The sequence below is a fragment of the Neomonachus schauinslandi genome, chromosome 5 (assembly GCF_002201575.2).
Source record: "Neomonachus schauinslandi chromosome 5, ASM220157v2, whole genome shotgun sequence".
Taxonomy (NCBI): domain Eukaryota; kingdom Metazoa; phylum Chordata; class Mammalia; order Carnivora; family Phocidae; genus Neomonachus; species Neomonachus schauinslandi.
The window spans coordinates 14,950,438-14,975,056 of NC_058407.1; the positions used below are offsets into that span (position 1 = coordinate 14,950,438).

General features: G+C 40.2%; 1 protein-coding gene across 1 annotated transcript; it reads right to left on the minus strand.

Annotated features, from left to right (window-relative positions):
- Nucleotides 1–76: 76 nt before the first annotated feature.
- On the minus strand, nucleotides 77–24,337 carry PWP1 (PWP1 homolog, endonuclein). The gene is made up of 15 exons (XM_021687607.1): nucleotides 24,116–24,337; nucleotides 21,313–21,371; nucleotides 21,003–21,187; nucleotides 19,202–19,287; nucleotides 19,008–19,104; nucleotides 14,988–15,098; nucleotides 14,047–14,177; nucleotides 13,372–13,433; nucleotides 7,595–7,691; nucleotides 6,697–6,758; nucleotides 5,389–5,500; nucleotides 3,266–3,356; nucleotides 3,057–3,178; nucleotides 1,863–1,968; nucleotides 77–1,126 (listed from the first exon to the last, which is right to left on the minus strand). Exons 1-15 carry the CDS (start codon nucleotides 24,185–24,187, stop codon nucleotides 1,017–1,019), a joined length of 1,503 nt encoding a protein of 500 aa, XP_021543282.1. The 5' UTR covers nucleotides 24,188–24,337; the 3' UTR covers nucleotides 77–1,016.
- Between the last annotated feature and the right edge of the window lie 282 nt (nucleotides 24,338–24,619).

Genomic DNA, 24,619 nt, shown 5'->3' on the forward strand with positions numbered 1-24,619 from the left:
TATGTTGTTTCCACTTGTTTCTAGGTATTTTTTCTTTTATTTGACCCATTGGCTGTTCAGTAGCATGTTATTTAATCTCCATATATTTGCAAATCTTCCAGTGTGCTTCATGTAATTTTCTAGTTTCATACCATTGTGGTCAGAAGAGATACCTGATACTTCGATTTTCTAAAATTTAGACTTTTTGTGGTACATGTGATCTATCCTGGAGAATTTCCCATGTGTGCTTGAGAAAAAGAAGTGCGTTCTGTTCCTTTCAGAAGGAATGTTCTGTATATGTCTGTAAAGGCCAATGTTTCCATATTGACTTTCTGTCTGAGCGGTCTATTTATTGATGAAAGTGGGATATTAAGTTCTGCTACTATTGTATTGCTGTGCCTCCCTTTAGGTCTGGTCTGTTAACATTTGCTTTATTTATTTAGGTGCTCCTATGATATTTATGAATGTTCTATCCTCTTGTTGGACTGACACCTTTATCATAATGTAATGTCTCTTTTTTCTTTGATCACGATGAATACCATGCTGGGGGAAAAGAGGCATCCCACTTTTAATTTAGTTACTGAACTTTACGAGTAGCACTGAGAACATTTCTAAAGTCACGAACATTAACTGGAAAACAGTCAAGTCAGGAAAGAGCAATTCCACTGGCCAAATCACAGCCTTTCTAGGCCTGGGTTTACCCATCTTTTAAGATCAGAGGATTTTCTTCTAAAATTCCACAAATTACTACCTATTTTACAAACCTATAGGTTACCTATGACACATGGCATATTTAAGGAATTATTTTTTAAAAACCTCTTTATTATCCTCTTCAAGAAATGCAGTAGGAGCCCTAACCACCACACACTGAAAAGGCAAACGCAAAGACCAGCCCTGCTTGTGCTGCTGCCATAGCTGAAGAGGAATGTCTGGCAGTAGGAAATGAAGGCTGTAGCTACACAGGGATGTTTCTAGGTCAGCTTTTTAAAACTGAGTTAAGGTAATAAAAAATAAAAAACAAAATTTTATGCTCCACATTAAGACTCCATTGGTGTGTCTGAGCTTCTGCTCCCAAAAGGGCCACTAATAGATGAACTTCTCATATTGCCAAGAACAAGCCTCTCTCGTCTTCCGAATGCTTCATTTACTACAACATAAATAGTTAAGAAATTACCAGATTAGAAAATCAGGAACCTATAATATAAAATATAGAGATGTAGAAATGAACAGTGTGGAAATTCTAGGAAAATAACATTTTATAAATGGGAAATGAAGTAAGTCCAAATTAACATTCTGAATGAGGTTAATCGTGTTTTAAATTAGTCTACCATTTAACTTTCTTTGCCTTGTCCTGGTTTTATTTAATCTACCTTGATAAAGTGACTTTTTTCTTTCATCTTTCTATATCATAACCAGCAGAAAACTTGTTTTGGATTTAGAACCTTTGTTCTACATGGAAGATTCAGGAATCAGTGGAGCTACGTCTTCTGTGTTTATAGGACAAACCAGACTAGCTCAAGGTAATAAATAAGCAGCCAGGTTCCCCTGAAGGGAGGGGAGCAGTCACTTAAGGAAAGCTCGATTTTGAAGCAAGTAGCTGAGAAAAGGCAGGTTATTCATGCTGGGAAGGGGAGGACTGTTTTTAGAGACCATGTTATATTTCCTTCCAGCTTTCCCATAAATTCAAATTTTGTCATAAATATTTTTAAAACGGTCTACATTTAAATTGTGAAGACAAATTTGTGAACATGAACATCTCCAAATTACATGTGATCTTGTTTATTTCCCTAAGCAGACTACATTACAGGATGAACACTGGATCTACCTCATGTATTCAAGCCACACATTTTTCTCATTTAGAAAAAGGGAATTAAGATTCTTACCTGATGAGACTGTGCTTATATCCCAGACCCGAAGCCCTTCTTTCTGACCTCCAAAGGCATAAATAAACGGCAAATCAGGACAACAGGAAGAACAGAACAGAACTCCCTAGGAAGAAGAAAACAGATGGTCAGTTTTTTCAGTCCTTCCAGAAAGCCCCAATCTAAACCCCTGCTCCTACCTACACAAACTTGAACCAACTCACCAGTACCTCTTTTAAGCCTCTTGCAAAGTAGTTCAGAATCAAGGTGGCAGGACCATTACCATAGACGAAGCCACACAAGTTCAGCACGATGGCCATTCTGTGAGGATGTGTGCACTCTGACTACTCAGGTCTCTAATCTGCTCAGTATTCCTAGAAACTTTTATTTTCCTTTTTAAGCAATGATGCTACTACAGGTCACCATTAAATGATTTTTTAAACTTGTAATTTTTTTGTTTATTACTAATACATATGCATTATCGAAAATATAAACAGTGATTTAAATGATTTTTTAAACTTGTAATTTTTTTGTTTATTACTAATACATATGCATTATCGAAAATATAAACAAACAGTGATTGTAAGATTTTTATACTTTTTCATGTTTTGGGATAGGATATTCTAAATTTAAATATAAACATTTAAGCATTTTAATATAAGCTAGATATATAGTACTATATAATTGAGTCTGTAACTTACTTTCCCCATAAATATTTGTACACACAAACAGATGTGCAGTGTTCTACATATACAATTATACTAACTCAGTGCCTGGCATATAGTAGGTGCTCAATAAATATTTGCTAAATGAATTGTGGTTATTTCTAATTTTTTTTGCTACTACATAGTAATCCATTTCAGTGTAGTCAAAACTAGTTATGCAGAGGTAGTGACAGATAAACTGACCCTAACAGCTACAGTGCCCTAAAGGTCCAAGCTTTCCTGGGATGGTCCTCAATTCAGGGTTAAAAAAGAAAGCCAGGGCCATTCTGCTTAAGTCCTAGAAAATCCTCTTTCCACCCTTCTTACTAAACAACTGTTAATCATGTCAGGTGGGAGAGGAACCAGATAGGACAGTTTTAGAGGAAATCAATGACTAAGTCACAAACCTCTCACCAAATTTGACTAAGCTCAAAAATTCCTAGGGAAAGATGACAATACAGGTCAGAAACAGAAAAAAGCAGAAAAGAAAGATGCCCAGAGAAATTCTTACCATTTTCATGTCCCTAGAGTGAACCAGACTTGGCCTGTCTCCCAGTATGTCCCAGATCTTCACATATTTGTCTGCTGATGCTGTCACAAGACAGCCCTTGATCTGACTACTTAGATCAAGACCTAAAGGAAGAGAAGATTAGTTCAGACTCTGACATGCAGATTTACTTCATCATAAGTTAACAGAAATGAAACACTATTTGTGCTCACCAGAGATTTCATCGTTGTGTGCATTAAGTGTAAAAATTGGCTTATCTGAACGTGCATCCAAATTATATACAAAGCCGTCATCTGTACTAGCCTGGAAAGAGTAAAAGATGGGCAAGGTCATGCTACATGGCAATGAAATTTAGCAATGGGTAAAAAGTATAAATTATAGTGAAAACCAGCTATTTACCTGAGGAGCTTATTAAAAAATAACACGAAAAATTTACTTGGGTATAAGCGGACTTTGTTCCTGCAGGGACTGATGCAGCTGGTGTGTGTACCGTGCAGTGGGTATGAGGATGAAGCTCTGGTGGTGGTGCAGGCCAGGGTGAGAGATGTGCAAGCAGAGGTCAGATCCAAGGGAACAGAAGCCTGGGAAGCACAGCACTTAAGGTGCAGGCTGAGGAAGAGCTCACAGAAGAATCAGAGAGAGGGTATAACAAAGGACATCAGGGAAGCCAAGGAAACAGCGCTTCTGAAGAAAGCGATGAACGGTGTCAACATTTTGGTGGAAAGGTTTAATCAGATAAGGAAGGCAGATTATGGTGGGTTGTTACACTTCCAAGAAAGGGGAGGAAAGAAGGAACCAAGAGACAGACCTAGTCAAGGATGGGAGAGAGACTTGGGCCTGTGTGCTGGCTGAGGGCGACAGCCATGACAGGAAACAGGGAGGGGAAAAGGGGACAAGTGATACAGTCTTGACGGCTGGGCTGCGAAGGGGACAAAAACAGAAGAGGACAGAGGTCTCATCCTAGGAGCCTGGAGCAAAGGAGGCAAACCATTTTATTGTAATCACTTCCCATTTTCTTAAATATTTGTGACTTTAGTACTAATGAAAACTTGTTAGCAAATAACTTCAGGAAATATGTGTGCCTGAGTGTTGAGAGCCAAAGTACAACTAACACAACATTCAAATACAACTGGGACTTCACTCTTGATCACCACGAAATGGAATGTGGCTTCAGGCCATGCAGCTGGGACCGGCACTGTACCTCTGAGCACAGAGATGAGATTAAATGTGCTCAGAATCATTGTTTCAGGAACCTTATTAAAACTGTCCACTTATTTTAAGAAAGCTGTTTTTCCCTCATTCATAAAGTACTACATATTTTACTTTAGGAAAATTAGGAAATTAATGGATGTATCTTTAATCTTCTTGATGAAAGCTGGGATTTTATTTCTCCATGGATTGAAAAGTCTGTGGAATCTTTGGATGCTCCACAGAAAACTGTTATCCTACACATATTAAGGATATTTAAACAAAGAACTTAACACTTTTTCCTATCTGGGAGGCTGCTATATTAGTTAAATAGGCTAGCATTCTCATCACTGGAGCTCCATTTAATTTAAATAAAAGAGTATCTTCTTGGATGAACTTAACCATTAAAAAACATAGATTAAGCTAAGCTTAATATTTCAAAGAAACACATTAATACAATCAAAATCAGTAACTAAAATGTGGCCCTTTGAAATGGCTGGAAATTAGCAAAATCATTTACATGTTAACCACCTGTAGCTGATCCATTGTTAAAAAAATTTTTTACTCTAAAATCTATTTCATGGTGTTAATATAGAAAAAGCGGGGCACTTGGTTGGCTCAGTTGGTAGAGCATGTGACTCTCGATCTCAGGGTTAGGAGTTCAAGGCCCATATTGGGTGTGGAGCCTACTCAAAAAACAACAACAAACAAAAAAACCCAAAAACCAAAACCAAAAAAAAAACAAAAGAGGGGCGCCTAGGTGGCTCAGTCGTTAAAGCGTCTGCCTTCGGCTCAGGTCATGATCTCAGGGTCCTGGGATCGAGCCCCACATGGGGGGCTCCCTGCTCGGCGGGAAGTCTGCTTCTCCCTCTCTCACTCCCCCTGCTTGTGTTCCCTCTCTCGCTGTTTCTATCAAATAAATAAAATCTTAATAAAAAATAAAATAAAAAAAATAAATCAGTGACTCAGGCCTGCATGCTAATGTAGCATTAAAAAATAAATAAAAATAAAACAAAAAAACCCCCCAACCCTCCCCCAAAACAAACAAACCACCATCAGAAAAAGCTTTTCAGAGATTCTCTCTACAATGGAGTTAGAGCAAGTCATTAGTAACCTAGATAAGCAAAACAGTAGTATGTAGTCTTACCAAAAAATGACAAGGTGAAAAGTGATTCCAAGTCACTCTCTCAATCTGCCCGCTGAATCGCCACATTCGATGGCTTTCATCTGGACTTCGGCAGTCATACAAAGCCACTGACCTGGACACAGATAGGCCAAGTTAGGGTTTTAAGAGTTCAATTCTTCTATATGTTTTATGTTTATTTATAATGAAATGGTAACAAAACAACACTGTGAATTCAAGATCCAATTATTTAAAGCCTGTTTTAAGGTTCTAAAAGTAGAAAAGAGGAGTTGACTTTCATTAACTGGTGGACTCTGGTTCTGTCACTTGAAGGCACTGGTGACTCTGGATATCACAGCAGCCTTGACCGTCTCTAGGCTGAGTCCTCAACTTACAAGATGAATCCTCTCTATTTCCAAAAATCCAGGACAACTTTGAATTTTCCTGTTCCCAGGAAAATAGCCAGATAATTCATGTCTTAGCCACATTTACTCTCCACAGGCAGGTTACTGTGTTGGGGGAGTCAATAGAAGATGTTTATAATTCTGAATGAATCCCAACTAAAAAATATAAACCTATCACTCTTCAAAAGAGTAAGGAATGAAAATAAAGACTGCAAGTTGGTTTCTGCTTCCACTACCTCTCTTTCCCACCTTCAGACCCAATCTGTAAAAAGATGCACATGCATGACTGGAAACCCCCTGTGATGGACTGTAATGGGTCTAATTCCTCACCTCTCCCTATATCCACACCCCCTGTCAGGAATGTAGGAATTCTTTCATAAAGGCAGTCTGTTTCCCACTCCATGTTATCTGTTTCGGCCCAGAACGTAAGACAGACGTGTACTAGTTCTGAGCCTAGGTCTCAAGAGGCTTTGGTATCTCTGCGTAAGCTTCTGACCTCTCCATGAGAACATGTGTGGGCTAGTCCACTGGTCCCATGAGGATGTGAAACAAGGAGAGCCAAATCTCCAAAGCCCCACCAAAACAAGCCAAGATCAGACCTACCAGTTGAATCTAGCCTAGATTAGCTTAATCTTGAAGTGGCATAAGAAATGTTTATTGTTTTAAGTCACTGAATTTTGGGACAGCCTGTTCCATAGCAATGGCTTACTCCTATGGCCTCTAAAAAGCAAAGTAGTTGCTAGTTAGGAACTACATTATTACGACAGAACCACATTCCCTTGCAGACTGAAAGGACAAAGCTGAAAGGGACAAGTAAGTATTACCAGAAGTTTAAGCACTCAGTATTATATTCTATCTGAGCATCAAGTGATACTTTCTGAATTAGGAGACAAAAACAGCAGCAGTGATTCCTGCAGTGTTTTCTTACTTATCATAGGATCCAGAAATCAGAGTCTGTGCTTCAAATGGATGAAACTGCAGAGTCTGGACCTAACAGGAGAAAACATAAATGAACAGATCTATGTTTGTTTGGTTTTGGTAAAACTGCTTAGTACTTAATCAAGAGAATCAATTTGGCAGTTTTTATAAATTTTTCCCTTTGAAATTTAGTACTATGTAAAGAAACAAATGTATTACACAATCAAAAGGACAAAACATTTTCAAATGGGGCGCCTGGGTGACTCAGTTGGTTAAGCGTCTGCCTTCAGCTCAGGTCATGATCCAAGGGTCCTGGAATTGAGCCCCACATTGGGCTCCCTGCTCCATGGGGAGACTGCTTCTCCATGGGCCTCGCTCTCTCTCAAACTCTGTCTCTCATGAATAAATAAATAAAATCTTAAAAAAAAACAACCAAAAAAAAATCTTCAATGCAGCATTTCTCAAGTCATGGTTGGCAGAATATCTATGTCCCTCAAATGTTAAATATACTGAGAACAAAAAAGGGAGCAGTCAAACTTACTGGGCAACTCTACATACTCTGAAGTCCCACAATGTACACCAGCACATCTGATCCCTGAGTTCTGCAATAACAGATCTGTTAAATTCTTTAACCTCATCTGGTGACCGACACCCCTGTCTCTTTATGGGTCTCTGTAAACATGCAACAAAATACTAATGTTTCCAGTCACTTCATCTGTCTCCACATTTGCATCTCTAAAATGGGTAATTCTAACTATCATACAGGGTTCTGTGAGGATCCAATAAGACAGCATGTCAAAACACTTTGTAATTCATAAAAAGCCATATATAAATGTTTGGGATTATTGTAGCCAACATTTGTCCCATATTTTTTAGAATCCCTTTTATCTACCACTCAATCACCATACCTTGTCTGTGTGTACAGCAAGGCTAGCTGCTGGTTTCCCTAAGGACATATCCCACAGAATTACAGTGTTGTCAGCTGATGCACTTGCCAGCACGTTTCTGAGAAAGGGAGGAGACAAATTAGGTAATTGTTTTTAAAGTCAAGAGCACTAAATGTAAGAATTCCATTTTCTACAACATCAAAAGGAATAAAATACTTAAAAATAAATTTAACAAAAGCATTCAAGATTTATATATTGAAAACTACAAAAGAAAGATTATCTGAATGAATGGAAAGGTAGCTCATGTTCATGGATTGGAAGATTTTTTTTTTTTTTAAGATTTATTTAATTATTTAAGTAATCTCTACACCCAATGTGGGGCTCAAACTCATGACCCTGAGATTAAGAGTTGCATGCTCCACCAACTGAGCCATCCAGGTGCCCCGATTTAATGTTAAGACAGAAATACTGCCATCTACAGACTGATCTATAGATTCAACCAATCCCTTTCAAAACCCCTGCAGACTTTTTTTTTTTTGCAGAGAATGGACAAGCTGGTTTTATTTATTTATTTTTTAAAGATTTTATTTATTTGACACAGAGAGAGCGAGAGCAGGAACACAAGCAGGGGGAGTGGGAGAGGGAGAAGCAGGCCTCCCGCCAAGCAGGGAGCCCGATGTGGGACTCGATCCCAGGACCCTGGATCATGACCTGAGCCGAAGGCAGACGCTTAACGACTGAGCCACCCAGGCGCCCCGACAAGCTGGTTTTAAAATTCATATGGGGGGTTCCTGGGTTGCTCAGTCGGCTGGGTATCCGACTTTTGGTTCTGGCTAGGCTGTGATCTCACGGGTCATGGCATCGAGCCCCTCATCAGACTCTGTGCTTGGTGTGAATCTGGGATTCATTTTCCTTCTCCCTCTGCCCCACCTACTCATGCGCACTCTAAAATAAATAAATAAATCTTTTAAGAAAATTCGTATGAAAGGGACTCAAATCGGCCAAAATAATCTTGGAAGACAGGAAAGTTGAAAAGTTCACAGTTTGGATTTCAAAATGGACTGAAAAGCCGCAATTATCCTAACAATGTAGTACTGGCTTAAGGACAGACATACCGGTTAATAGAACAGAATGAAGAATAAATCCTTTGTCATTTGTTTCTGACAACGACGTTAAGATTATTCACGGTTCAAGAACAGTGTTTTCAACAAATGGTTCAGGGACAACTGGATACCCTCATGCAAAAGAATGAAGTTAGACCTCTAACTCATACTACCTCAAAATAGATCATGGATGGACCTACTAATGTAAGAGCTAAAACTATTAAACTCTCAGAAGAAAACAGGTATAAATCTTTGTGACCCTGGGTTAGGCAATGGTGTCTAAGGTATGACACGAAAAGCCTAAGAAACAAAAGACATAAATGAACCAGACATCATCAACATGAAAAACTTTCGTATTGCAAATGAGATCATCAAGAAAGTGAAAAGACAATCCACAGAACGGGAGAAAATTATCTGTAAGTCGTATGTCTGATAAAGGACTTGATTCTAGAATATATAAAGAACTCTCAACTAAATAATAAAAAGACAACCCAATCAGAAGATGGGCAAAGAAATATGAATGGACATTTCTCTAAAGAAGATCTATAAATAGCCAATGAGCATGTGAAAAGTTGTTCATTAGGGAAATGAAAATGAAAATGTGGGATACCACTTCACACTCATGGAACAGCTATAATGAAAAACACAAACAATAATAAGTGCTAGCAAAACAGAAAAATTAGCTACCTTGCTTGTGGGAATGGAAATGGTAGAGACTACTACCATATGGCCTAGCAATTACACTCTTAGGTATATATCCTAGAAAATGAAAACATAGGTCTGTGTAAAAATCTGCTCATGAATGTTTACAGTAGCATTATTCCTAATAGGCAAAAAAACCCCACAAACCAAACATCTATTAACTGGTGAATAGATACACAAAATATAGTATATCCATTCAAGCAATAAAAAGGAATGATGTACTAATAAATACTACAATAGGATGGACTTTGGAAACATACAAAAGTGACAGAACCCAGACACAGAAGGCCACATATTTTATGATTCCATTTCTAGAAATGTCCACATAGTCAAATCCATAGAGAGAAAAAAGATTAGTGGTTGTCAGGCACTGGAAGGACAGGAGAATAAGAAATGCCTGCTTAGGGCGCCTGGGTGGCTCAGTTGGTTAAGCGACTGCCTTCGGCTCAGGTCATGATCCCAGGGTCCTGGGATGGAGTCCCCCATCGGGCTCCCTGCTCGGCGGGAGGCCTGCTTCTCCCTCTCCCACTCCCCCTGCTTGTGTTCCTGCTCTCGCTGTCTCTGTCTCTGTCAAATAAATAAATAAAATCTTTTAAAAAAAAAAAAAAGAAAAAAGAAATGCCTGCTTATAGTATGGATTGCTTTTTGGTTTGATGAAAATGTTATAGAATTAGACAGTGGAGATAGTTGTACAATTATGGGAATACACCCCAAGTCACTTTAAAGACTGAATTTTATGACGTGATTTTATATATCAACTTTTTTTAAATAAAAAAAGGTCATTAAATGCTATTAATAGGGAAAAACAATATGCCTACCTCTTAGGTATCAAGTGCTAATAATGTCATTCTACAAGAGAACACAGGCCTTAGAGCCCAGAAAACCTGAAATGGATTCCTGGTGCTACTATTTATTAGTTGTAAGTCTTAAAAGTCAGTCTCACTTCCTTGCCTGCCAATGAGAATGCTACAACCAACTTCAAAGGGTTACTATTCAAGTTCATGGCTGAGTGACCAGAATATTGTAGGCCCCTGATAAATGTTATTTGCCTGCCTTTTCTCCTTGTAACTGAAAGCTCATTCTTCAATATCCGGTTTGAAATGGCTCGATACAGAATTAAGTCATTACTAGGAGTAATATTTGCCCAGAAAACCAATATCCTATTAAAATGTCGATGGGTTCATCTTTGGATATTTCCTTAAGAAATACTTCCATTATACAAACTGCTTTCAGTTTTATAACTTACATTACAGTGACACAGGTAGGGTCTCTTAAGGGGATCATGGATATTCTTTTTTTCTAATCAATGAATTTCAAACTTCTATGATTAAGTCCCATATACAAGTCATTAATGTTTTAAGTCCTTGGCATGTCACAGATTTAAATGTTACTTAAATTCCCAATATTTTATTTATATTCAATGCCTGCCAACAGCAAAAAGTTAAAATTTCATGGTACATTTTTCACCCTAGTCCTTCCCCGAACATCTGAGATTCCTTTCATATTAAAATTCTTACTGTATGAGGCTTAAAATTAAATTACCCCCTCCCCCCAACTCCTGAATGCTATACTCCCAAGAAGAGCACTACAATAGGAGTATGAATGAGCAAAGAACATGCATTTTGTTACTGGGAGCATTTTACTAGAAACCAAGGTCCCAAGGTCCCCAACTAGTAACAACGTCAACATGTTATTCTTCACCATGATCCCAAACTCTCTGTACCAGGGTATGTATGCAAAGTATTTAAAAGCATTCTGTACCTTTTCAGTAAAGAAAGGGGAAAAGAGAACCAAGGTCTGTAGTAAGATGGAGAAAGTAGAAGAGTTAAGGAACGAAGACACATGTGGCCCTGCAGTCAAGGAGACGTGAGGGCAGACGGGGCGGGACAGGGGTACTAGTGCCTCCACAGAGCTAGGGACTGTGGCTGGGGAAAGGCACTGCTGAATCTGCTGGAACTGATGAGGGGTTGTTCCATCAGAACAAACTCAAGTTACTCAAATTAACAGCTGCTATGTGAAAAGAATTTAGCATATGTCATTTACTCTCACAGTTCAGATTTGTAAACGACTGGGCTCCTAAAAGTAGGGCACACTCATATTCGATCTCTTATTCGTCTGCCCATTAGTTAGGAACGGGCCCAATGCAGACAAAACCAGGAGAAGCTTTAAAAAACAAAACAACACAACAGATTCTTGGGCCCTTGCTCCAGATGTGACTCAATCTCGAAGGGATTAGAGCCCAGGAACTTGCACTTTATTTTTTGTTTTTTTTTTAAAATATTTTTTAAGTAATCTCTACACCCAATGTGGGGCTTGAACTCACAACCCTGAGATCAAGAGTCGCATACTCTACGAATGAGCCAGCCAGGTGCCCCTCACCAAATGGTTCTAACGCTGAAGAGGTTTGAACACAAACAAGAAGACAGGATATCCCTAGGTAAGCCGGCTGGCTGGGATCCTCCTTAGAGTGCTCACAATTACAAAGTATCCTGTGTAATAGAGAGGTTAAGAAAATGTGCCTTGGGCAATCCAGTTTATTCTTACAGCTCAAGTAAGCTCAACCTAATGCTTACCTTCCTTGCCTTCGAAGCCCCTTAAACCAACTACGCTATTAGGAAAATGGCCTTCTGGGGTAATTGTTGTTTAAGGATCAGCATAAAGAATATGTGGATGACATGCAAAAGAATGAAGTGAAACTCTTACCTTATACTGTTTACAAAAGTTAACTCAGAACGGATCAAACACCTAAACGTAAGAGCTAAGACTGTAAAAACTCTTAAGGGAAGAACCTCATGACAAGGATTTGGCAATGATTTCTTGGATATAACATTAAACGCACAGGCAACAAAAGTGAAAATTAATTGACATCAAAATTAAAAACTTATGTGCATCCAAGGACACTATCAAGAGAGTTAAAGGTGATCCACCAGATGGGGAAAAATATTTGCAAATCGCCTATCTGATGAGAGATTATATCCGGAACATATAAAGAACTACAACTCAATGAAAAACCAAAAAACTCAATTCAAAAATGGACAAAGGACTTACACATTTCTCCCAAGATATATACAAATGGGCCAATTGGCACCTGAAACGTGCTCCTCAAAATGGTAAACACAGAACTGCTATATGAGCCAGCAATTTCACTTTTGAGGATATACTCAAAAGAACTGAAAGCCGGGACTTAAGACCGATATTTGTACATCAATGTGCATAACAGCAGCATCACTTACAATAGTCAGGAGGTGGAAACACAAATGTTCATCAACAGATGGATAAACAAAATGTGGGCTTTCCAAACAATCCTGTCATATGCTACAATACATGGATGACCTTGTGCTAAGCTAAGTGAATAAGCCAGTCACAAAAGGGCAGATACTATATAATCCGACCTATATGAACTAACTGGAAGGGTCGATTCACAGACACACAAAGCAGGTTACTGGGCCTGGGGGTGCCGAGAATGGCAAGTTATTGTTTAATGGATACAGAGTTTCACTTCTGGAAGATGACAAGTTCTGCAGTTGGATGGTGGTGATGGTTGCACAACAATGTCCCCTGAACTATACACTTAAAAATAGTTGAAGTGGTCAATATTATGTATATTTTACCACAATTAAATCAATTTAAAAAATTTGGATGAAATTTTGTGCAAACTAAATGAGTGAGAGAAATGTCTTCCATGAAAAGAACGACAATTCGGCACCACCGGCTCTGGAGCAGTGCTTCCCCAGTGGTGTCGGGGGGGCACTGGTCACCAGATACGTAACGAGCCCGAGCCCCTACAGAGCTCAGAGCTGGCAGGTGACGTGGGGGCTGCAAGGATACAGACAGCAAAGCTCCTGCCTTCAAGCGGCAAATACTGCAGGACAGGGGAAGAAGGCACAGACACAGAGACCCCCGACACACAACGCAGAGACAGGTGCAGGCATGAGGTGAGATGACAGTGGGTATATAGTCTCTAACAACCCTCCAAATGTTATTTCTTTTTACCTGATCAGCTTATTCCAAGAAAGGTCCAGGACAGCATCGGTATGCCCCTCTGCTGAGGAACTCTGTAATAATTGTTTCATTACTGTTTGTATTAAAGTGACCCCTGTAACTGATGTTCATTTGAAAGATTCTTTAAATCTTAAGATTACTGTTTGATCTTAAGCAAACTTGCTTGAAGACCTACAGAAAGAAATACCTTGTCTTCCTGTTACTTTAGGGATCTATGATAAATACTCTTTACAGAAAAGAAACTACAGTAGTTCTTTATCTAGCTGGGACGGTTCTATAAATATCAACCCCCACCCCAAACTTAAGTCTTAAAAGCTACAGGAATTAATACATGGATATTTAGAATTCAACATACTCAAGACTTAAACAGAATTTTTTCAAAAATTCAAAGGAGCCTATTAGTGTGAATAGTTACTATTATCAAAAAGGATCATAACCTGAGAATAAATGGTTTGTGTAAGGATGAAAAATGTGCCAATGGAAGTTTTGTGCAATCAGAGATCAATTTTTCCTTGGATGAGCCTTTTGAAACTAGAAACAATAACTTCATAACTATCTGTCCTGTTCCACCAAAGTGTCTAACTGACAAAGTATATGTTCTCCTTCCTCCACCCCACCAGTAAACTTCTCTGTCATTAGAGTTTAAGTAATCATTAACTTGTTTACCTTCTTTCCTTTCTTTTTCTTCTTTTTTGATAGCTTACTTCCAAGTGTGAAGACTGGTTCTAAAGAGTCCACAATATCAAGGTCCCACACTTCAATAACAGGGGTCATATTTCCCACAGCAATATAATTTCCTACAGGAGGAAATGAGGTATTTGATTTAAAAAATTTCTAATGAGAAATATTGCACTGTAGATTGAGTAATGTCTTAGAGCACTTTCTCTCAAACTTTCACATGCATGCGTTATCACCTGAATATTGTTTAAATGCATATTCTGTTTCAGGGGTCTTGAGTGCACCCCTACATCTGCATTTCTGACCAGTTCCCAGGTGATGCCAATACTGTGCTGCTGGTCCTTGGACCATAATTTGAATAACAAGGGCTCAGTCTTTTGGCCCCAGGGGCCCTACTTAGGTCCTGAGAACAAAAACCATCTTCCACCTTCACTAGTGTCGTGAAAATGAGGACTGAATCAGAACATGCATGTGAATAAGCTTGGCAAACGAGACGTAAAGTATGAGTATTACCAGGTTTTACCTTTATTAAGAAGTAGGATGGGGCACCTAGCAGTGTGCAGCTGTGGCTAGAACAACTAACACAGGAACGTACTTCTCCATTTTGGTTTTACTTGATGTTTTCTAAGAAAGGTCATGCTACTTTATACTGGGTTTTTATGAGGACTTCACACAGTTTGGCAACCCCTAATGCTGTCAGCCTGTTCTGCCTACAGCAGGGCAGCTACCTCTTTATCTGAAGCCTGGAGACACACAGACTCAAAACAATTACGTGATTGTGTTTTAAGAACTATGTAACTTCATAAAATAACAATTTCAGTAAAAAAATCAACAATTCTGAAAACATTCATACAGAATACATAACTTATGTGGCTAGGAATAACATACAGGACTAGGAACCACTGCGCCATCTAAGCTTTTCTAATTACCTGTAGAATCATCTGGGCTAGGATCAAAATTCAGCCATTCCACGCTTAGAGGGTATGCAGACAGCAGTATATCATGATGCACATAGAAGGAATCTTCTTCCTGATTATAAACTGAAAATATTGGGAAGAGACTTTATTGAATCGGAATAAGAAATCACATCCCACTGAAAAGGACAGACTCTCCCTGTTAAAACCCATAGGAGCCGATGTGCTCGAGACACATTTGATGGCATCAAAAGGAGCCTCCAAAGTTGTTAGTGCTCGGCCAAAATTCCGCAGGTCTCATACATTCCTATCACCTGGTGCGCTCCAAGGGAACAGGAACAGTGACAGAGAACTGACATTTGCCTGAACACTCCATCTGCATATGCACTGGTTAGAACGGTCCCATCTTCTGGTCCACCCACTACAAAAACAAATGCTCGTAATGGCTCCATAAGGAGTACTTTATTATCTTTTAAAGGCCTATCTGGCTATAAAAATAAACAAACAAAAAATAACACTGGAGAGAAATAACTCACATTTAGAAATCTAAATGCTTGTCAAAAATTACTTCTTTAATGTTTAAAGACCAATGATGTAAATTAAGCTCTTGAGAACACTCTTTTGGAATATGACAACTAAAACAATTGGCTCTTTATCATTCAGAGTTACAATGTTAAGGAGCAAAAATACTGTTAACATCAATGACTAAGAAGTCTTTCAAAAATTATGTAAGGAAACACTGATAAAACAGAGCCCAAACAGAAATCCCCCCACCCATGTGCTTTTTATTACAAAGAAGCAATGTTAAGAGAGGCTAAGGATTTTTAAAGAAATTCCTCAGACCACTTTCTAGATAGGTCTTCTGAGGCAAGGGAAACAAAAGCAAAAATAAACTACTGGAGCTACTTCAAAATTAAAAGCTTCTGCACAGGGATGCCTGGGTGGCTCAGTCGGTAAAGCGTCTGCCTTCAGCTCAGGTCATGATCCCAGGCTCCTGGGATCGAGTCCCGCATCGGGCTCCCTGCTCCGCGGGGAGCCTGCTTCTCCCTCTGCCTCTGCCTCTCTCTCTCTCTCTCTCATGAATAAATAAATAAAATCTTTAAAAAAAAAAAAAAAAAAAAGCTTCTGCACAGAGAAGGAAACAAATCAGCAAAACTAAAAGGCAACCAACAGAATGGGAGAAGGTATTTGCAAATGACTAATGAAGAGTTAGTATCCAAAATACATAAAGAACTTACAAAACTCAACACCATAAAACAAATAATCCAATTAAAAAATGTGCAGTAGACATGAATAGACATTTTTCCAAAGAAGATATACAGATGGCCAACAGACACATGTAACGATGCTCAACATCACTGATCAGGGAACTATAAATCAAAAGTACAATGAGCGATCACCTCACATGTGTCAGAATGGCTAAAATCAACAACACAAGAAATAGCAGATGTTGGCAAGGATGTGGAGAAAGGGGAACCCTCTTACAATCCTGGTGGGAATGCAAACCGGTGCAGCCACTGCAGCCACTCTGGAAAACAGTCTGGGGGTTCCTCAGAAAGTTAAAAATAGAGCTTCACTATGATCCAGCAATTGCATTACTAGGTATTTACCCAAAAAATACAAAAATAGTATAATATTAATACATGGACCCCGATGTTTACAGTGCCATTACAACAACCAAATTATGGAAAGAGCCCAAATGTCCATCGACTGATGAATGGAAAAAGACGGGTACACGCATACATGTGCGCATGCACGCACACACACACACAATGGAATATTACTCAGCCATCAAAAAGAATGAAATCTTGCCATTTGCAATGACATGGATGGAGCCAGAGAGTATCATGCTAAATGAAATAAGTCAGTCAGAGAAAGACAAATACCATATCATTTCACTTATATGTGGAATTTAAGAAACAAAACAAGCAACAGGACAAAAAAAGAGAGAGGGGGTAAACCAAGAAACAGACTCTTAACTATAGAGAACTGATGGTTACCAGAATGGAGGCGGGGCAGGGGGATGGGTGAAATAGGTGATGGGGGTTCAGGAGTGCATTTGTTGTGATGAGCACCAGGTGATGTATGAAGTGTACAGCCAAAACTAATATTACACTGTATGTTAACTAACTGGAATTTAAATAAAAACTTAAAAAAATTCCTCAGACCTCTACATCTGGGTTAGATCCTGGATCAGCAGATTCCATGTCATGTTCTATCATATCACTTCACAATGAATGTTCAAAGTAGTAAGCTTGTGGTCCTGCAAGAACCTAACTATGGTCAACGTACTCAGCTTACATTTTAGATAAAAATGATGAAGTTTTAAAATAAATCTTTTATCCATGTCAAATCAACATTCAGATCAGCTTTTGAGTGCAATTTTGAATTTATTCTTGCCTAGAGATATGCTAAATAATTTGGAGATCCACACCAGATCCAAATATCTCTTTAATGACCTAGCTTAAAGGAAGTAGGAATACCATTTTTACTTTAACTTCTTAACCCCTCTCTGATACTCACTAAATTCAAAGGAATGACTCCAGTAAGCTCTCATAGGAAAATGTATAAAAATTGATGGCAAACTGTGAACAGAGTTTCAATTTTCTGAAATTAGAATTGGTTTTTTAAAAATTTCACCACAAGGTTTTCATTTGAAATATGTAAAAAGTTCAAAGATCATTAGAAGAATAACTTCACACTGAGGTTTCTGCTATTTAAAGCCTTTTCATTTTATAAATAGATCCACAATGGGCCATGGGATTAAAATGGCCTAATCTACAGACTTCCTGAAGGCAGCCTTAAAGATTGTGAAGAGTTCCAGAAAGCCACGCTACAAAATGGACTAAGTGACAAAGTAACCTAGAAGATGTAAAAAAAAAAAAAAAAAAAAAAAAACATTAAACATAAAGATTGTAATTTTCGAGCTATGCAACCATGTTTTTTTTTTTTTTAAGATTATTTATGTATTTATTTATTTGACAGAGAGAGAGCGAGAGGGGGAACACAAGCAGGGGGAGTGGGAGAGGGAGAAGCAGGCTTCCCGCTGAGCAGGGAGCCCGATGCGGGGCTCGATCCCAGGACCCTGGGATCATGACCTGAGCTGAAGGCAGATGCTTAACGACTGAGCCACCCAGGCGCCCCTGCAACTGTGTTTCTATAATAAAAGGCCTTAGCCTAATATCTGTAAAGCTTCAAATTTTAAAGAGATGACTAGTAGATTGCTGAGGAAGGACAAACATGTCTGAGGATGTGCATAGGAGAAGGGACAAGAAAAACAAAAGGGAAAATCTAGAGGCAGAGTATTGTAGACATCTTGAAGGTCTATTTTTTTAGAAAACAGTTATTCAATTAATGATTAACCTAATAAATATCAACATTAAGTATATCCGATTTAAAAACCCAAATAAAAAAGAAAAATTCAGATCAGTGCCTACTCCAGATTCAAAGCATTCACCTCTGGTTGTGTGCAAATATTCCTTTAACTGGGAAAGGAGACCAGAGGAATGGAAGCCCTTGCATTGAGTTTTTGTGAAGAAATAAAGGGGAAATATCTTAAATGACTCTGTGGAAAAAAGCAGACTAAAAACCTGTCTATTGAGTATAATCTTCACCACATAAAGAAAAAGTACCCAGAAAAGAGACTAGAGTAAAAAACCAAGGCACAAGTTACCTCAGGGTAATAGGACTGTAACTGTTTCCTGTATTTTTATATGGCTTTACTTCTAGGTTTTCTCCAATGGGGAGAGAGGGGGAGTGAAAAACTGGCAAAAATGTTCAAATAAAAAACTTAACACTCCCCCCCACCCCCCATTAGCACCTTCCAGGAGACCTATTTCCATAAATAAAAGTCAGGTCCGAGCGACATACCAGACCATACATACCCAGGCACAATGACCAGCATATCTACAGACTGTGTATCATTAACTTAAATGAGATCCAGCAGGATCTGGTGCCTGAAAATTCACATAGTAACTATTATAGTGATTACTTTCATCTTAGAGAACCTTTCCCTAAGGGCTGTCCCCCACTTACCATGCACCTCTAAATTGCACTGGTCTTGTTCAGCTCTGCCACAAACTATAAGATTGTCACTGGGCTTGATCAAGAAATCTTCACGTTCATATTGCTCCTAGTGGAGAGAATAAGTCATTAACTAGAAGCAGATATTTGGTAAGGTTTTCCAAACACTTAAGAAGCATAATTAGAAAAGCCACATAAATATTTACCGTATCTTTCAGAGTAACATAAGGATCTTGATCATTACTTCCATAGACTGTAAGACCCAAGAGAGATTCACCAAGAGTTTCAGTATCTGTAAGAATTCATAAATTGAAAAGTCATTTCGACAAAAGCATTTTCCTAAGGTATCCCATCTTAGCTCCAACTATCTATTTCATAACTAAATGGATCATCCATAGTCGGGAAAAGAAATACTGAATAATAAACAGGAATTTAAAAACCATTTATAGGGGGGCGTGGGTGGCGCAGTTAAATGTCTCTTGGTTTCGGCTCAGGTCATGATCTCAGGGTCTGTATCAGGCTCCGTGCTCAGCAGGGAGTCTGCTTAAGACTCTCTCCCTCTCCCCCTCCCCCCAACACACGCACTCTCTCTCAAATAATTAAATCTTAAAAAAACAAAAACGCCATTTATATTTGACCTTGGAATGCATACCTGACAGTCTTGGTATTCACAATGTTCTAATAAAACTAAACTGTAAAGCTCTCTCTTAGAAAGTATTAGCACTCTGCTCAGGTTCTCTACCTTGCTCCTTGTAGTCATTATTAAAAGTAGAGTTATGGGGCACCCGGATGGCTCAGTCAGTTAAGGGTCTGACTCTTGATTTCAGCTCAAGTTGTGATCTCAGGGTTGTGAGATGAAGCTCCACACTGGGCTCCGTGCTGGGCATGGAGCCTGCTTAAGATTCTCTCTCCCTCTCCTTCTGCCCCTCCCCCCCCCAAAAAGTGTAGTTATTATTAAAAAGTCATTATTAAAAAGAGATAAAATTATCCTAAAGCACTGGAATCGACACAGAAAAAGGGTTGCCTGGTCAAATCAAATAAAAAAATGATGGGTTTCACAAAGTTAACTGGGTTTCTTTATTGCAAGAGTTCTCAGAACTGCTGATGTGCTAATTTGCTGTGAATCTGGAAGAGGTGCTATTATGCTTCTTTCACTAAACTAATCTCCAACTGGAATTCTCTTACGGTGTATCTGCAAGGGTGACCTAGAGTAGACCCCAACTAACATAAAACTCAGGAGAAGAAATATACTCTGTTAGGGAAAGCTACTTTAAGGAGGCAGGACTAATTGGTCTTAAACATCTGATAGGCAACAGAGATGGGAATTTCAACTGGGTGAGAAAGACGGTCAATAATCCACACAGTGTGGGGATTATTAAGAAGCAATTTCTTTTTTTTTTTTTTTTTTTAAAGATTTTATTTGAGAGAGAGAAAGAGAGCACGAGCAAGAGAGGCAGAGGGAAAGAGACAAGCAGACTCCCTGCTGAGCGGGGAGCCCGACACATGGCATGATCCCAGGACGCCGAGATCATGACCTGAGCTGAAGTCAGATGCTTAACCGACTGAGCCACCCAGGCGCCCCTGATTTACCATTTCTTATACATCATGTCACGCTCCCAAGTGTAGCAACCATTTGTGACCATACAGCGCTATCATAGCATCTTTGACTATATTCCCTATGCTGTAGCTTTCATTCCCAAGACTTACTCATTCCGTAACTGGAAGCCTTTATCTCCCACTCCCCTCTGCCCATTTTGCCCATCCCCCAACCTGAGTTACAGATCATACCCACTACTTGCAATAAATATACAATACTATGCTTTTTTAGATCTTAGTTTATAGTGGGTTAGCTTATTTTCTAAACTAGTTTAGGAAACATGCTATCTGCCCTAGCCTTGAGCCAGATTATTTAACTGGCGTAAAGGACAACAAAAGCTCAGAAAGAGTAGAAGCATGATCTAATACACTGAGCTTGTGATTAAAAATGAGAAGTGAGTGAACTCTAACCTGGGTCGCCTTCCTCATCGTATTTATCTAAGTCGTACTCAGCCAGCTCATCATCATCCAGCGTCCTGTCATCCTCTGGGTCACCATCTTCGAGGGGCTCTCTTGGTCGTGCCTGGGTACGTGCGCTCTGCATGCCATCTTCCGAAGGATCGCCTGTCTCCTCTTCATCACTGCCACCTTCTTCTCTATGCCAAGGAACAAAAAGGGTAAGTCACCCAAATGGTACCATTTGATGATAAGACCACCTTGTCATCACTGTTTAAAATTTACATTTCATCTGGACTTTAGACATCAACAATCCTAAACTTACTGTAATTTTTCCTTGGCTTCAGCAATGAGACGTTTTACTTCTTCTTTACTAAGTTCTACCTATAAGAGAGCAAACATTTCATTACCATACAGTTAAGGAAATCATTATAAATCTCTGAATCAAAAAGTTTGCAAACTAATGTAAAATATAACTTCAAAAGACATCAAGAATCAAACTTCAATCCAGACTCCCTAAATTTACTGTAAATGGAATTTTCACAAGTCTTTATAATTAAATCCATTTCCCACCTGAAACTGTTAAAAAAAAAAAAAAAGCTGCTCAGTCTACTTCCCAGACTTTTCAAAAAGGACTAACTTGTATAAATTGGCTTCTGTGATAGTCCATCTCGTTTTCTTTCAATTATTCTGATTTCTTCTCGGCTACTTCTCATTTTCCCTATGGGTATTCCTAAACAAACCACCCTTGCCTTAGTCCCCTACTCTTTTCCCGGTTCTCACTGCCAAATATTCACTATGAGTCACATGCTGTCACTTCCTTGCAAAGCTCATTCATTCTGAAGACTAAAACTATCACCTCTGAACTGACTATCCCAAACTCATCCTTCTCTAGCCCCATACTCCAGTTCCATCTTTCTTCCCCCTTTTTTTTTTCCAGACTCCCTGCTGAGCCTGGAGCATGACGCAGAACTCAATCTCACGACCCAGCAGAACTCAATCTCACGACCCTGAGGTCATGACTTGAGCCGAAATCAAGAGTCTGACGCTCAACCAACTGAGCCTCCCAGGCTCCCCTCCCAGTTCCATCTTTCTAGCTGCCTTTAAGACTCTCCACTTGGGAGATCCTGTTCAAAAGGATCATTGGACTCATTCTCTTCACTTCAAAACTGGCATTCCTTCACCTAATCCATTTTCAGTACCTTTTAAAACATCCCATCACTGCTAAACTGTAAGCTCCTTGAAGACAGAAATCAACTTGTCGTTGTGTTTATGCACATAATTCAGGGCTCAGCCCATGGCAGGAATGGATGCTTGATGACAGACGATGAATCAGTCAAGCACTCAGTTTGCACTAAACTACCTCTAGTAATATGGAAGTCCTCTTGAGGGATGACATTCATTGTTTCAGAAATTAAGGGCTTTTAAGTTTAATTAAAAGATATTTCTTTGGGGCGCCTGGGTGGCTCAGTCGTTGAGCGTCTGCCTTCGGCTCAGGTCATGATCCCAGGGTCCTGGGATCGAGCCCCGCATCGGGCTCCCCGCTCCGCGGGAAGCCTGCTTCTTCCTCTCCCGCTCCCCCTGCTTGTGTTCCCTCTCTCGCTGTCTCTCTCTCTGTCAAATAGGTAAAATCTTAAAAAAAAAAAAAAAAAAAATTTTTTTTAAGATACTTATTTTTCTAATTACTCTCACTGATCTCAGTTTTTCTGGGATTTTGTAGAATAAACTTAATCTCTTCCTATTTTGATTCTGTAGAATAAACAAACTTTTCAAGCAGTGGTTACCAAACTTGTCTGCAATTAAAACCACGTGGGGGGAATCTTCTCACACTCCAGACCCATTAAATCACAACATGTGGGACGGGGCACAGGCACTGTAATTTTTTTTTTTTTAAGTAAGCTGTATGCCCAATGGGGGTAGGGAGGGCATGTGGCACTCGAACTCAGAGGTCGAGATCAAGAAGAGCCCAGGCTCCACCAACCAAGCTAGTGAGGTGCCCCAGGCATCAGTATTTTTTGAAGTTCCCCAAGTGGTTCCATTGTGTAGACATGTTTGGAACTCATATAGCCTTTAAAATTTAAGGTTACATGCCCCTTTTTAATACTTCCTTCAATAATTTCTAATGAGATAATTTCCTGGCCCTATTTTCTCTCTCTCTATACATATGCAATAAGTACCTACTGGAGCCAAACACCAGAGAAACTGGTGAATAAAACAAGCACAGTCTGTGCGCTGGTGGAATTTTAAACCTTCAGGGGCTCTTCCAATCCCCCATTCCTGTGAACTTCACCTCCCAGCCACTTACATTCCTATCACTTTTCTCACCTCTGTCATCATCGGCCCAATTACATTCAATCCAACGCCCACCTCTTTCATTCATAGCATTTCCTCCCATTGACATATATGCACATGTCAACTCCATAAAGGCAGGGAATTTTTGTTTTGTTTATGCCTATCCCTGGACCCTGAACAATGCCCCAAACACAGAAAGCACTTAACAAGTATCAGCTGAACAACTTAAATAATCTTCACCTCTACCACAGACTCATTCTTGAACTTCTGTAGGATATTCCTTCTTAATAGGTCATGTTTACCTCTCATCCCCCACTGTCACAACATCTCACTTGGATTACTGTAAGAAATTCCTAATTCAACTGCCAGCCTCACGACATCAGTCTCCATGCGAGTTTTTCTACACCACAGCTCTCGTCCTGCTCCGAACGCCGAGCACACGAGTGCAAAGTGGTGTCACACACGCGCTCCCTCTCCCGCTATGCCTGAACACGCACTAGGGTGTGCGCGAAGCTTCCCTGTGTCAATACGGCTTTGGGAGATTTCCCACTCTGCGCAAAACCCCGCCCCCTTCCCGCCCGCCAGGCCCACGTGCGCGTGAATTCGGGGGGGGGTGGGGCTGGACTCCCGGGACGGGACCGTGTGGGGCGCGACCCCCGACTCCCGCCCCGGAGCCGCAGCGCCCCTCACCACATCAGGCCAAAGCCGGCCGCACCCCGCCCAGTCACACCAGCCAGGCCAGGGCCGCGTGTAGCGGGTCCAGGTTCTCCAGGCGGGCCTGGACGCGGATGCCGCCAAGAGGCCGCTCCCCCTACCTCCGAGCGACCAGGCCTCACCTTGTCTGGTGTTTCTTTGGCCACGCCGCAGCGGACCCAGGCCACGCACGTCACCTGCCGACTGCGGTTCATGGTCCTCTCAGCTCAAGGACGCCTCACGCTATAGACTCGGCCCCAGCAGCCCTGGGACCCCCGCCGCCTTGCAGTCGCCAGGCTCGGTGACAAGCCGTGGGCCGCTGCCTGCACAGAGCGCACGCGCAGGCGCTGGTTTCTGCGCGTCCGCGCCCGCTTATGACGTCATTCTAGGGCGCCGAATGGGAAAGGGGTGGGTAAAGGGCTGGAAGCGGAAGTGGAAGCGGCAGGACGAGGAGTCCACGTGGGGTGGGCTGCGCCGAGTGGCGTCACGTGAATGGGCTTTTCAAGACTGTCCTCTCTGTGACAGTCTCTGCAGACTTCACGGAGGCGATAAATAAAACTGGAACTGTAGGGGTCAGAGACCTTTATTTTGCCTGCAGTTCCATAGACTTTTCGCTGACAAATGGTAGAGATTTGTGGTTTTCTTCT